The sequence below is a fragment of the Typopeltis vanoorti genome, chromosome 1, assembly GCF_054136105.1.
Source record: "Typopeltis vanoorti isolate ZY-2024b chromosome 1, IOZ_Tvanoo_1.0, whole genome shotgun sequence".
Taxonomy (NCBI): domain Eukaryota; kingdom Metazoa; phylum Arthropoda; class Arachnida; order Uropygi; family Thelyphonidae; genus Typopeltis; species Typopeltis vanoorti.
Genome location: NC_143549.1, coordinates 60,115,253 through 60,129,376, shown reverse-complemented (window position 1 = coordinate 60,129,376; position 14,124 = coordinate 60,115,253). Strand labels below are relative to the sequence as shown.

At 34.9% G+C, this 14,124-nt stretch overlaps 1 protein-coding gene across 1 annotated transcript in view; it reads right to left on the bottom strand.

Moving 5' to 3' along the window:
* The window catches only part of MAN1 (LEM domain-containing inner nuclear membrane protein MAN1), a 296,543-nt gene that overhangs the window by 190,426 nt on the left and 91,993 nt on the right, over positions 1-14,124 (bottom strand). Inside the window, exon 4 of the mRNA XM_090397559.1 lies at positions 12,992-13,073. Coding sequence (XP_090253685.1) covers positions 12,992-13,073 — 82 coding nt within the window. The remainder of the gene's footprint in view (positions 1-12,991; positions 13,074-14,124) is intronic.

The following is a 14,124-nucleotide window of genomic DNA, read 5'->3' as shown; positions in this document are numbered from 1 at the left end:
TTCCTTTGCACATACTGAATAGGAAAATGACAGTCCAAAGAATGGAGTTACAGTAATTGGCATTTCACCCGTTGATGTTGCTCTCAGTAGTTTTTCTGAATGTTGCTGAATGATGTTTCAACAAGGATATTCCCTATTAAACTTTCAGGCTTAACCTTATACAAATTTATTTGTTAATGCCTCTTGCCAGGATGACTGCTACTTTAATCATTTAGTTAACAAATGGACTGACAAATGCATATGGAAGAGGTACATATGCGAGACAACTACAATCTAGTATAACAATCGGATTAGTTTAAACTAATCCCATTCAAACAATTAGTATTAATTCTCTTTTTCTTTTTTCCAACATAGATGGCACCTAATTAAGACTTTAATCTTTGTGCTGTACGTTGCAATTGTTCAAACTAATCCCACTGTTATACCAGATTGTAGTTGTCTCGCACACTGTGACAAACTGTTTTTGTGCTGTCTGAAGATGCTGGATAGAATACCAGAAAACTTTCACCTGTTGCATGGAAGATGAGAAATAATGGCATATTCATGTGTCAAACTTTTTTTTGGGGGGGGGGGGCTTGTGAGGTGCCCCTAAAAATCTGAGGATGATGGATTCATGCTCAAATTTTATTTTTGGTTCGTTATCAGAGATCCGTGTCCATCACGATGTAAAACATGGGTGTTTACTATCTGGTAAGCAATAAATATGGTCTAAAGTGGAATGCCAGGATTATCCTGGATGCTATAAGACTGCAGCAAGATGTTGGCCTCTGTTACCAGACCATGGGCAAGACACTGCTGCTGCTTGCAGACAAGGTCACAAGCTAAATTAACCTGGCTGGATGGACCACATATTTTAATTAAAGAGGGGCCAAACTAGTGCATGATTACAAGGATTTCCTTTCCAAGATGTTCATGAGTCTCACTGCACAGCAAACATGAGGGGACAAGGTATTGGATTCCAGTGATGGATTCCAATATTCTAGAAGATAAGATAGTAAACACACACAGTAGCAGAGAGAGGAATATGGGAAGGAAAAAAAAAAAAAAAAAAGCCAGTACCATCAATGGAAGGCCCCTCCACCATAAATAAGTGCCCTACATGGAGGGTTCTATTTTACTTGGTATCACTGTTGAATTATCACAATGTTTGGGTGAGAATGGCAGAATTAAATCTTCAGTGATATTTATTTTAAATCAGAGGCTATGAAACTTCTATACTTTGCATTCCCCATAGTGATTTATAAATTTCATGCCCCACCCATCAGAACCTGTGCAAATAAACAGTGACCTGAAAATTAGCAATGATCAGGTCTTGATAAATTATGCAAAATCCTACTTAGCAAGAAAAAAAAATGTACTTGCCCAAGATCTGCATACACACCTTTTTTAATGATTTGTCTAAGTCGATAGAATTTAAATTGATTAATGGTGTATCATCGTTTGGAGAACATTTTATTTGTGTGAGAACCATTCCAAGAAGGAAATGTCAATAAATAACAAGAATAGTAAGTAAAGTGAAAACATTGATTCTTTGAAAAACTTACAATTTGTTACATTAACTATTGTAACTAGAATGGCACTATATATTATGTACACTTTCTGTGTTTTCTTCAAGATTTTGTTTAGAAAGTTATTTTATATATATATATATATATATATATATATATATATATATATAAATCTATTTTGTCTAGTCTGCAGCTACTTGCCAGCTAGCAAAATCTACAAGGGCTCAACAAAGCAAGTAGCTTTGTTGAGCCCTTGCTATGAGTATGCTTTTTTTTCATCACCATCATCATCATCAAATTCCTGCCATGTACCCTCAAGGGGTGTACAAGATATGATAGAACTACATGAAAAATTTACATCATTACTAACTTCCTATATACAATTTTCCTCCAGATCAGTCTGTTACTTGTCAAGACTCCAATATTATCAGATCTTATATTTCTGTTGTCTAAGGCACTTTGTACCATATCAATCCAACTATATCTTGGTCTTCCTCTGGGTCGTTTTCCTGGCAACCTGGCAGAGAACACCTGTTTTGCCAATCTTTCCTCACCCATTCCATTTAAATAACCATACCACCTGAGATTAGCTCTACTAACGCATTCTTGGATGTTGACAACGTCAAGTTCTTTCCTAATATCTTCATTTTTAATATGATATTGCCATTGATGCCATCTGTTCATGCCTCTAATCTTTCTCAGGATACTCATATCTGAGGTCTCTAGTCTTTGGTCAAGTGTTTTACTTCTGACCCAACTCTCAGATCCATAAGTTAAAACTGGTTTGAACACTGTCTTGTATACAGCTAATTTAGTGTTCTGACTAATTTCTCTCTTATTCCATATGAATTTATTCAACTGACTTCCTACTATACCAGCTTTATTGATTCTGTTGTCTATTTCCATATTTAATTTACCATCTTCACTAAAAATCGTGCTTAAGTAGGTGAAATGTTTTACTTGTTCCACAGGTTCTCTGTTCATAATGCAGTTGACATTTTCAATGATTCTGCCTATTTTCATTGTCTGTCTTTTTAATGCTGACCTTCATACCATATCTATTACAACAGTTATTCAATTTAGTCAGGGAATCTTGCAGACTTGTAGCAGATTTATTCAGAAGTATAACATCATCCGCATAGAGTAAAGAGCTGAGATTAACATCTCCAATTTTGATATCATGTTTAATACCACTTTCCTTCATAATGTGATCCATATAGATAATCAATAACAGAGGGGATAATGTACATCCTTGTCTCACACCAGATTTAACATTAAACCACCTTCCTGTACTTCTTTCAATTCTAACTGCTGATTTACAAATCAAATAAAGACTAAGTATTGCTTGATATAATGCCCCATTGACACCATATAACTGTAGTGTATTGAATAGATTCTCTCTCTTGACACCTTATCATATGCCTTTTCCAGATCTACAAAACTCAAATATAGATCTTTGTTATATTCCCATGATTTCTCCACTATTTGTCGTCAAGTGAAGATCTGATCCTGATAATTAGTTTACGGAATTAACAACGCATATAAAGTATATTAATTAAAGGTAACTTTAATGAATAACTTCTATATTTCGGCAACGTCACGTTGCCATCTTCAGGAACATAAAGATATGGTATGTGCACACAGGCACTAACAAAAGCAAATGAGGAAGAAAGCAAGAAACTAATATTGTTCCTAAAGTCCTAATGCTGCCCTCTGGCGGGCTAATTTGGTTCTTGGCCGTTGGGCTGAAGTCCTCATAATGTAAGTCTCCCAAATTTGGGGTAGTTTCATGCACCCAAATTTGTTGAGGTTTGGAACGTTTTTTAGAGCTGCTGATGATTCCTTGAATTATCTTTCGTACTTAAACTTGCTGCAGTGTATTATTTTAGTTTTCTTCCAACGAATTCTATGGTGGGTATCTAAGGCATGGTCTGCCAGCCCAGAGCGGCTGTACTGGTGAAACCAGATGTAGTCTTTGTGTTCTGAAATCCTGATATTTGCTGTTCTGCCTGTTTGGCCAAAGTAGGACAATTTGCAGCTGCAAGGGACCTGGTATACACCAGGTAAGGGATGCCAACTTTTTATATGGTCTGTAACAAGAAGTAAGGTCATATTTTTTGAGGATATTGGTTATTTTCTCAGAGGTGCCCTGAATGTAGGGGATGGTGATAGATTTGGTGTAATCTTTATTGTGGAGGTGGGGAGGAGGGGGGGGTTGTGATTTACTGGTTTTAGTATTTTTTGGATTTTTTGGGGGTTATAGCCATTGGCTAAGAAAGTGTTGAGGATGTGGTTTAGTTCAGTAGTTAGAGTCTTGTCATCTGAGCAGATTAATTTTGCCCTGTTTTTATAACCCCCGATTATACAGACTCCCAAAAATACATAAACAAAATGTGCCATTACGTCCCATAGTGGATAGCATTGATTCCCCCACATATAAATTAGCCAAAGCGCTTACACACTATACTGGCAACACACCATCACACATAAATACTCAGCCCACTTTAAAGCCAGTATAGAAAACCTCTCACTCCAACACACTGACATAATGGTCAGTTTCGACATCTCCTCCCTATTCACTAATGTCCCACTCAAAGAAACCCTAGAGCTCATCCAAGCCAAGTTTCCTCCCAATAGCTCAGCCCTATTTCAGTTCACAATGAACTCAGGCTATTTCGTTTGGCAAGGAAAATTCAACAAACAGATAGAGGGGACATCCATGAGTTCACCACTTTCCCCACCCTTGGCCAATTTCTTTATGGAGACCTTTGAAGAGAAAGCCTTAAACTCCGCCCCACAAAAACTAACTATTTGGCTTTGTTATGTGGATGATGTGTTCGCTATTTGGCCACATTGCTCAGACACACTCCACTCCTTCCTAACACTTAAACAACTAACACCCCAGAGTCCAGTTCACCTTAGAAAAAGAGGAAAACAACGCCCTCCCCCTTCCTAAACACTTTAATCACTAGCCATCTTGATGGATCTTTGGTTTTCTCTGTTTACAGAAAACCCACCCATACTGGCAGATACATTCGCCAGCAATCCCCCCCCCCTCCTCACAACAATATGGGGTTATAAAAACACTATATAACAGGGCAAAGTTAATCTGCTCAGATGACAACGCCCTAACTACTGAACTAACCCACATCCTCAACACTTTCTTAGCCAATGGCTATAACCAGCAAAATATACAAAACCAGTAAACCACAATCCCCTCCACAATAAAGATTACACCAAATCTATCACCATCCCCTACATCCAGGGCACCTCTGAGAAAATAATCAATATCCTCAAAAAATATGACCTTATTTCTTGTTACAGACCATATAAAAAGTTGGCATCCCTTATCTGCTCTACCAAAGACCAACCACTTCCCCTAGACCTACCTGGTGTATACCAGGTCCCTTGCAGCTGCAAATTGTCCTACTTTGGCCAAACAGGCAGAACAGCAAATATCAGGATTTCAGAACACAAAGACTACATCCGGTTTCACCAGTACAGCCGCTCTGGGCTGGCAGACCATGCCTTAGATACTCACCATAGAATTCGTTGGAAGAAAACTAAAATAATACACCGCAGCAAGTTTAAGTACGAAAGATTATTCAAGGAATCATCAGCAGCTCTAAAAAACGATCCAAACCTCAACAAATTTGGGTGCATGAAACTACCCCAAATTTGGGAGACTTACATTATGAGGACTTCAACCCAACAGCCAAGACCACCAAATTAGCCTGGCAGAGGGCACCATTAGGACTTTAGGAACAATATTATTTTCTTGCTTTCTTCCTCATTTACTTTTGTTAGTGCCTGCGTGCACATACCATATCTTTATGTTCCTGAAGATGGCAACGTGACGTTGCCGAAATATAGAAGTTATTCATTAAAGTTGCCTTTAATTAATATACTTTATATGCGTTGTTAATTCTGTAAACTAATTACCAGCTATGTATGACCAACGTATAAGCCTTGCTACTAGAATTACTTTAATAATATTGTCATTTTCTGAAAGAGATCTGTTATTGCTTAGATTGAAAGAAGATGTAGTTATGTACTGCATTCAGGCCAAATACAAATTTAACACAAAATGTTTATTTTACTAGAAAGTGAATTGTGCTGCTTATATTTTGTGCTAATTTTATTCACATTCCCAGGCTTACATTGGAAATGACAGTACAACAACAGATCTAAAGTGGCTGAAGAACACAACACCAACTGTAAGTACTATGAGATTTAAAACAAAACGACTTGCTCAAACTTTAATATTGGCTAAATCAAGTGGCTGTGCACAATGTGCCAGTATGCCTATAATACAAACCAAAGATGTACTAAATCAAGTAAAAACAGGAAGTGACAATAGACTGGTCAGAGCCAAAATTAAAATAAACCCCAATTTGGAAAGAATAAAATCAAGAAGTTTTGACTTAAAACCTATCGAAAACAAAAAGAAGGATTACGAAGAAAGACTCAATCAAAAACTAGATTTAATAAATATATTTGAAGAAGAATACATAAATAAAATAAGCAAAAACCTAATGGAAGTAATAATTCTCAGCAGCCAATAAATTCAAAAGCAACAAACAACAAAAAGACAAACTTTCAGAGGAAATCTTACAACTACTAAAAAAGAGATGAAATATGAAACAAGACAAAAACTTAATTTCTAAAATAGAATATGCAGAACTATGCAAAACAATAAGGAAAAGATGAGAAATGAAATAAGATCTTATAACACTAAAAAATAAAAGAAACAATTGAAAACAATAAAAATATGAAAATACTAAGAAAACATTTATCAGTTGGCAAAAGTCAAACAACTGCAATAAAAGATAAGAATGGAACTACAATAAGGAACAAAGCCTAAGGCAGGCTAGAAGAATTTTATAAAGAACTCTATAGTGATCCTTCAATAGATAAATCAAATATAAATAACTTTTCTCCATCGCATATGAAATTCACCCTCCCCCCCATTCACTTCAGATGAAATAAAACAAGCATTAAAACAAATGAAAAATGTCCTGTGAAGATCTAATTCCCATAGAATTAATTAAATGGGTAGAAAACAATATAATTCACCATGTCACAAACTAAAATCTATGCCTAGAAGAGGGGAAGATACTAGCAAATTGGAAAAATGCTCTGACACTGTTATTTAAAAAAGGGGACAAAGAACTATAGACCAATTAGTATTCTCTCTAATCTGTACAAAATTCTCACAAAAATAATAACAAACAGGTTAATCCCTCTTCTAGACTCAAATCAACTAGTAGAACAAGCAGGATTCCGTAAAGACTTTAACACAACTGATCATATTCATGTAATAAAACAAATAATAGAAAAAGCAGAAGAAACCAATTGTCTCTCTGTTTAGTCTTCATTGATTATGAAATAATGCAATAATCAAAGCACTCGAGAATCAAGGAGTTCTTGGAGAATATATGATCCTCTTCCAGACAATATACCACACTGCAACAATCCAACTTCACACAAGTAGCAATAAAATATCAATTGAAAAAGGTGTCCAACAAGGAGACTCTCTATCACCCAAAATCTAAAGAAATATTTAATAATGTAAACTGGACAAACCTTGGTATAAAAATTAATAACAGAAACTTAACACACCTAAGATATGCAGATGATATCATAATTTTTGAAAACACTCCAGAAGACCTTAATATAATGATAGAAGACCTATATCATGAAAGCAGAAAGGTCGGTCTATAAATAAACAGAGAAAAAACTAAAATCATGTTTAATCATTTTGTAACACCAAAAAACATTATAATATAAAACAATTTCTTGGAAAGAGTCTCTTCATATACATACTTAGGTCAACTTGATCTAAAGTGTGGAATCCAAAAGGAAATAAATAGGAGAGTTCAACTTGCCTGGAGTGCATTCAGCTGAAAAGCAATTTTCAAAATAATGATGTCCCAATCTGTTTAAAAAGGAAGACATTTAACCAGCATATACTTCCAGTCATCTCATATGGTTGTGAAACTTGGTTGCTAACTGGCAAATAAATTAACAACAACTCAGAGAAAAATGGAGAGGTTGATGCCAGACATCACATTAAAAGATAAGAAGCAAAACACCTGGATAAGAAGCCGGACTCACATCACTGACATCATTCTTCACCATAAGTGACTAAAATGGAAATGGGCCGGGCATCTATCCAGAAGAGAAGATGAGCGATGGACCACCATACTAACAAACTGGATTCCAAAAGAAGGGAAATTAGGCTGAGGACGTCCTAAAAGGTAGAGTGATGAATTGTCAAATTTTGGAAAACTGGTCAACCATTGCCAAGAACAGAGAAAGGTGGAAAGAAATGGAGGAGGCCTTCATCCAGCAGTGGACAGAAAATGACTGAAAAGAAGAAGAAGAAGAAAGCAAATGCCTGTGCACAATGTGCCAGTATGCCTATAATACAAACCAAAGACTGTGACAACAAAGCACTATGAGTTTTGCTAAATCTTATAGACCACCTGAAGATCAGAAATGCCATAACTGCAAGCAGCCAATTGGGGAAAAGAAAAAGAGCCTTTGGTGTGATTTTTGCTATTCGTCAATGCTAACTGCACAAAGACTGATGAATCAGTTATAAAATTTCTGATGAACCTCAGTGAGCCATTCTTTTATCTCCTATACCTTCCCTTCATTTACACATTTCTAAACTTTGAAAAGTACATGGACAGCCTAGATTCTTTTGCATAAAACTGGTGTATTACAAAGAAACTAAGCAATTCATAATCAATATCTCAAAATTAACTTGCCTAATGCCAACACCCTAGCAAGATCCATAACCTCAATGCCTTGTCAATTCAAGACACTATTGAGGCAGAAAATAAAAAAATAGAATGCTACTGTACTGAACTTTCATTCAGAAAGAGACGTGACACTAAATGACATCTGCAAGCTTACTGAACAATGAAAATGACCAAGAATACATGGGAAGCTAGAACAAACCGTCTGCTCTTAGTTAAAGTGACCTGCAACATGCAGATGAACAGATATGCATTCTGTTAATACTAAGCTTTTTTGTCACCATCTTTGATTCATACGTACTGTGGGTATACCTATACATTGTGTACAGGCACTTGCTGTAGCCAATATTAAAGTAGAGTAAAGATGGATTTGGCTGAGCCCGGATGGGACAACAAAAAATGAAATAATTTCATACTTTCTTCAAGAATTCATATCTTCAAAGGTGTGTTTTAAACCATATTGGCATCAACTCTAAATACAGAATAGTAAGAGAGAAAATAGAAATACCAGTGAAAGCTGAGAGAGCTGTATCACAAAAAAGGAAAAATATAAAAGCTGAAATACTTTACACAAAAAGGAATACCTTAAATTATCAGTGGAAAAGAAATAAAGAAAATATACAAATGATATCAAATACAGGAATAAGCATTGACCAGGAAGAAGAAAAATAACAAACATTCTTATTGAATCAGCACAAAATTTAAAAGAAAACAAAAGGAGCTGGTGTAAAATTCAATGCGGAGTAAATTTTTCCATTTTCTATTGCATCGACTTTTACAGGGGTCACATCCGAAATTCACGAAAAGTAAACTTGTAATTTTCTATGTAAATAATACTAAAAGCCCATATATTAAAACCCAGAGGAATTAGAATGATAAATTGTGTAAATAGAAGATATATGAATATTTTAAGTTCAAGGGCAAGTAGAAATTGGAAATATATTTTAATTTTCTATGCAAGTAATACCAAAAGCCCATGTATTTAGCGTGCTAAATTGTGTAAATGGAAGTTCAAGGGCAATGCCTTTGAAATTGGAAATAAACTGATGTTAGTATTTAGTATAAAATGTAAAAGAAACCTGCCAGTCCGATACCGCCTTCAAGGTCAATGTTAAAAGGGCAGCATCTAATGTGGCTATGCCGTTCCATTAAGGAGATTAAATGTGCACTTCAGGGAAAGCTAGAAGTCCGTGTTTAAAAGAAGGTCAAGAGTTTGTGTGGGAAAGTTCACGGGTCTCAAACCTTCGTCCAGAGTCCTGGGAAAACCAAATATAAGGCATCGTGGAAAAAGAGATCGGAATCTACAACAGGAGAAGAAAAAGGAGGAAAAGAAGAGAGAGTATTGTCGATCCACGACTTTCATCCGGTTCGAGTGATGTTGCGACGGAAAGCCCGAGGGGCCGATTAATTACTGAGAGCAGCGACGCTCGACCTAATGCACTGCCAGTGGGACGACCTGCATGAGGCCTCGATCATCAGACCTTCGTCAAAGTCTATAACACTGGGAAATTGTGCTCCAGGTTCTGCCAGCCATTCGTCGATGAAATGTCGGTGTTCTTGAAATCTCCAAGTAAAAGTCTGAGACCAGATATGGAAGAGAAGCCAGAGAATTCAGTAAAGGAAATGTGAGCAAATGCACTATACTGATAAAGAAGTCACGTGAGTTTGTTTTCAATGTAATTTTGTCTATGTTATAAAAGACTGTTTTAGAAAGACTGATAAGTTTAGAGTTACTATATATAGTATGAAAATAATTTGCATAAAGAGAAGTTTATAGTTATAATTAACAAGGCATGATAATTCCTATATTGTAAATGGCCTAATAGTTTTCTCTTTAAATTGCTTAATGATTTGTATTATGGTGCATGCTTACGTAAATGTTCTAAAGAAAGTTTTTCTCTAAGGTTTAAATTTAGAGTGGAATAAGAAGTAGTAATTCATTAATGTGTAAATTGTATGATTGTTTCAGTACAAATAAATGTTTGTTTTATTTACAGAGTGCCACCTGATCTTTTACGCAATGCACTGTTTCCAAATAAATGCGATCCTGTGAGCGGGGAGTTTATATATAGCTAAGAATTGAAGTTAAGTATTAGCCATGACTGTAAAATATTATCGAGAAGGGCCTTAAGATAGAAAGTGAACTTTACTAGAAGTATTGATATTTCTTATACCACAAGGAGACCACTGGTGGCGCAGTCGTTAATTCAAATTTCACAAATTATTCTCTTTGCTCTACCTTCAAAGGTAGAGCAAAGAGAATAAAGTTATTAGAGTACATGAAAGGATTAGACAAAGTTAAAAGAGGGATTAAATAAGGTTAATGAAGAATAGAGATATAGAGGAAGTAAAGTGAAGTATAGAAGAAAATAGTAAATTAAATATAGAAGTAAAGTAAAGATAAAGAAATTAAATAATAAGTATACGATAGAACTTCAAATGCCAATAGACTCCAAAGATATTACAGTAATATATTAGAACAGATTTCAATGGTGCAAATATAGCCAAAGTTTACACTGGACTAGGAAACTATCAGAAAAAAACAATAAACCTCATTGAAAAGAGAAAACAGTTGATTGCAGAAATAAAAAGAGGAACTATACTAAGGGTGGTTAATCTAAACTAAATAAGGGTGTTTAATCAAAATTTCACAGCTTCTTTAAATTTCCATTCATATCCAAGTACTCGAGCAAGTACTTTTCCAATCAATTTGGTGTAGGGTGTTAAGAGTGTGATCTCAGAGGCCTGCTTTACCAAATTTGCTAAATTTAATGTGTCATTTATGATTATTATTATTTATTTTTTTTTTTTTTTTATTTATTTTTTTTTTTTACAGATAGGGATTGTACATCCAGTTTCCCCCAATATAAGGTAAGTTACAGATGCAATAAAGTCCAGGATTTGCCAATGGATGGGGGGGGGGGGAATCCTTAGAGCAGATGAATATGTTTTTTAATTTTAAAGGTAGATCACTTTTAAACCACCAGGGATGCTACTGATATCTTGTACTTACAAAATTGAACAGGCTGGAAATTTGGACAAATGAAAATAGCTATTGGTTTAATGTTAATGAAGTGTAAAGTTATGCACTTTAGTGTGAAGATTTTCAGTAGCATATTATATTGGCAGGGTTATGCTACAAGAAACTGATGAAGCTAGGAATCATGAATTAAGTGGATAGGAATTTGAAGTTCAAAGGTCACATAGCAAAAGTTGCAAATACAACTCAGAGGATAATTACTATGTTGAAGTGAACTTGACATGTAAGGATAAGGAAGTCATTTTGCTTCTTTATAAGGCCTTGATAAGACCACCTGGATTATTGTGTGCTGATTTGGTCTCAGGGTTCCAAGAGGATAAAGAAGCTGTGGAAAAAGTGCAAAGCAAAGAAGAGAAATTTTAGTTATATTAAACTAAAGCTTTTATTCAAACATGGTAGTTGTCTCCATAATTTTCAAAAATGCTTAAAAGAAAAGTGCAAAGAAGAGTTACAAAGATTATATCAGATCAGACTACGAGAATTAGATTATGAGGACAGATTGTATGTGGATTACAGATTCTGGTTAACAGGAGAAAGAAAGTGATATCTGTCTATAAAGGTGATATATACACCCTCTGTCCAAAAAGAAACCAAACTTTTGATAGAAAATAAAACACAGGCCAATTATAATTATTCAAATCATTTATTACAATCAATATACTCACCCTCAGCTTCAATACAGTGTTTGGCATGATCAATTAATTCGTTAAACGACTTTTTTATATAGGATTTTGGAATACTGTTGAGGGTCATGGTTACTGCCGCTTGAACGTTTTCAATGGTGTCGTATTGCTTTCCTTTCATGGGCAAATGAAGTTGGTGGACTTTATTTTTCTATGAAGTTTATTTTAGGATGCTGGCTGAAATCACTGCAAAATCATTCCTATCCCATATATTAAGGCTATATCAGAAAAAATAGCCAAAGTTCTCTGCAAATATGATCTCCATGCCATTTTCAAACCACACATTCAGCTAGCTACCTTCATCCATTCTCCTAAAGTTCAATTTCATCCTCTTGCAAATCGTGGAGTGTATCGAGGTCCTTGCACCAGCGGTTTGTCCTATTTTGGACAAACTGATTCTTGAAGGCAGATGTTAAATGATTGTTAACATCTGTCTTGAAGAACAGAAAAATTACATCCACAATCATCAGTATGGCAAGTAGGATTGGCAGACCATGCTCTGGATACCTCATATAGCATTAGATGGGGGGGGGGGAATCGATATTACAAAGTCGTTACTGGTTTGAGAGACTATTTTTAGATCAGCATCAGCTATGAAGTACTCTCCTGACTTCAACAGGTATGTGTGCATTAATTTGCCAAAGATCTGGGAGATTGCCATTTTGAGACCCAATAGCCTGACTTCTCCAAATTAACTTTATGGTTATCCAGCTCAAGAGGATACCATATTAGAACATTAGTTCTGTTTCAGTTCCGATCTGAATTGTTTTCCACAATTATTTAGTTTTGTGTGCACGTCACAGTTATAATTGTGCTCTGAAGATGCTGGGTAGAAAACCAGCAAAATATTGCTAAGTTTAATACATGTATTTTTTCTCTCTTGATGTTGTTCATGAAGAATTATTATGAATATAAATTCAGTAAATGCTATGCTCTCAGATAAAAGTTAACAATAATGACAATAAAAAAATGGAAAAATTTAAAGTCACATACCAGCCACATGTGCGAGACAGCCATGAAGTTTCCCTGCGATAATTAATGCTCGGCTTAGAGATCCTTTTGGTATGCAATGAGACTAAATTATAAACATAAAGAATAAAAATATCTTGGTTGAATTTTTAACCAAGCTAAAATGAAAAATTGGGGAAATTAAAAGATCACATAAAAAATATCATTACTTGGTAAATAAAGAATAAAGAGATCAAAGCTGGATAATGAGGTAAAAAAAGCACCAAATAGCCTATAAATAACATGAAGCAGTGACTGGGGCTTCTTATTTGCCAATACTCACCATCCTGTGATAAGTCTTGTTAAAGGCTATTAACAATATCAATACTGAAATGAATGAATGAGGATAGGTTGGTGATTTGACTCAGATGACCAACCTGTATTCTATTGGCTAAAACTAAATACATTTTGAGTACAATGTAATTAAATACCATGCTGATTCATGCTGTTTCTGTAAGGAAACCAGGATGAACACTCGGAAAGTCGGTTACTGGATTAACATGAAGAGAAATGAAGACATAAGAAATCAGGATATGATGTAGTAGCAATAAAAAGTGGTAATACTAATAGAAGAAAGACAGAAATGCCATGTTGACATAACTTATATTTACAAGATAAAGAAGATTATAATCAGTGGGATACTTCTATATAATATAAATAGGGCTTGAAAAAAGTTAAATGAGTTAGAATTTTTGATAGTTTTTGTGTTTTATTTTTAACCTTGCTTACTGCATCTGATGTTCGTTAGTGGTTTACTGCAAAAGGACAACAAAGGTCACAGGTCACACTACACCATTCTAAAGGTTACAGCTGAATACAAGATAATAAAAAATATATACATAAAATAGTAAAAAAAAAAAAAACAAGTGCATCTGTATAAATTAATTCTTTGTAAAAAGCTAAAATCTGCATGCAATTTGAGTCTGCTGAAGTGTATATGTCTTTGCTAGATTGGTAAAAATTTCATTCCTTTCTCGACTGAAGTACTTAATCTTCTAAAATTTATTTGTGAGTCCTTCCTGCCATTGATTATTTAGCTTTGTCCTTATTAACTGTCTGTAATCTGTATATGGGACTTACAAATAGTAAGTGGAAAAAGTATGAATCGACCTAGCAGC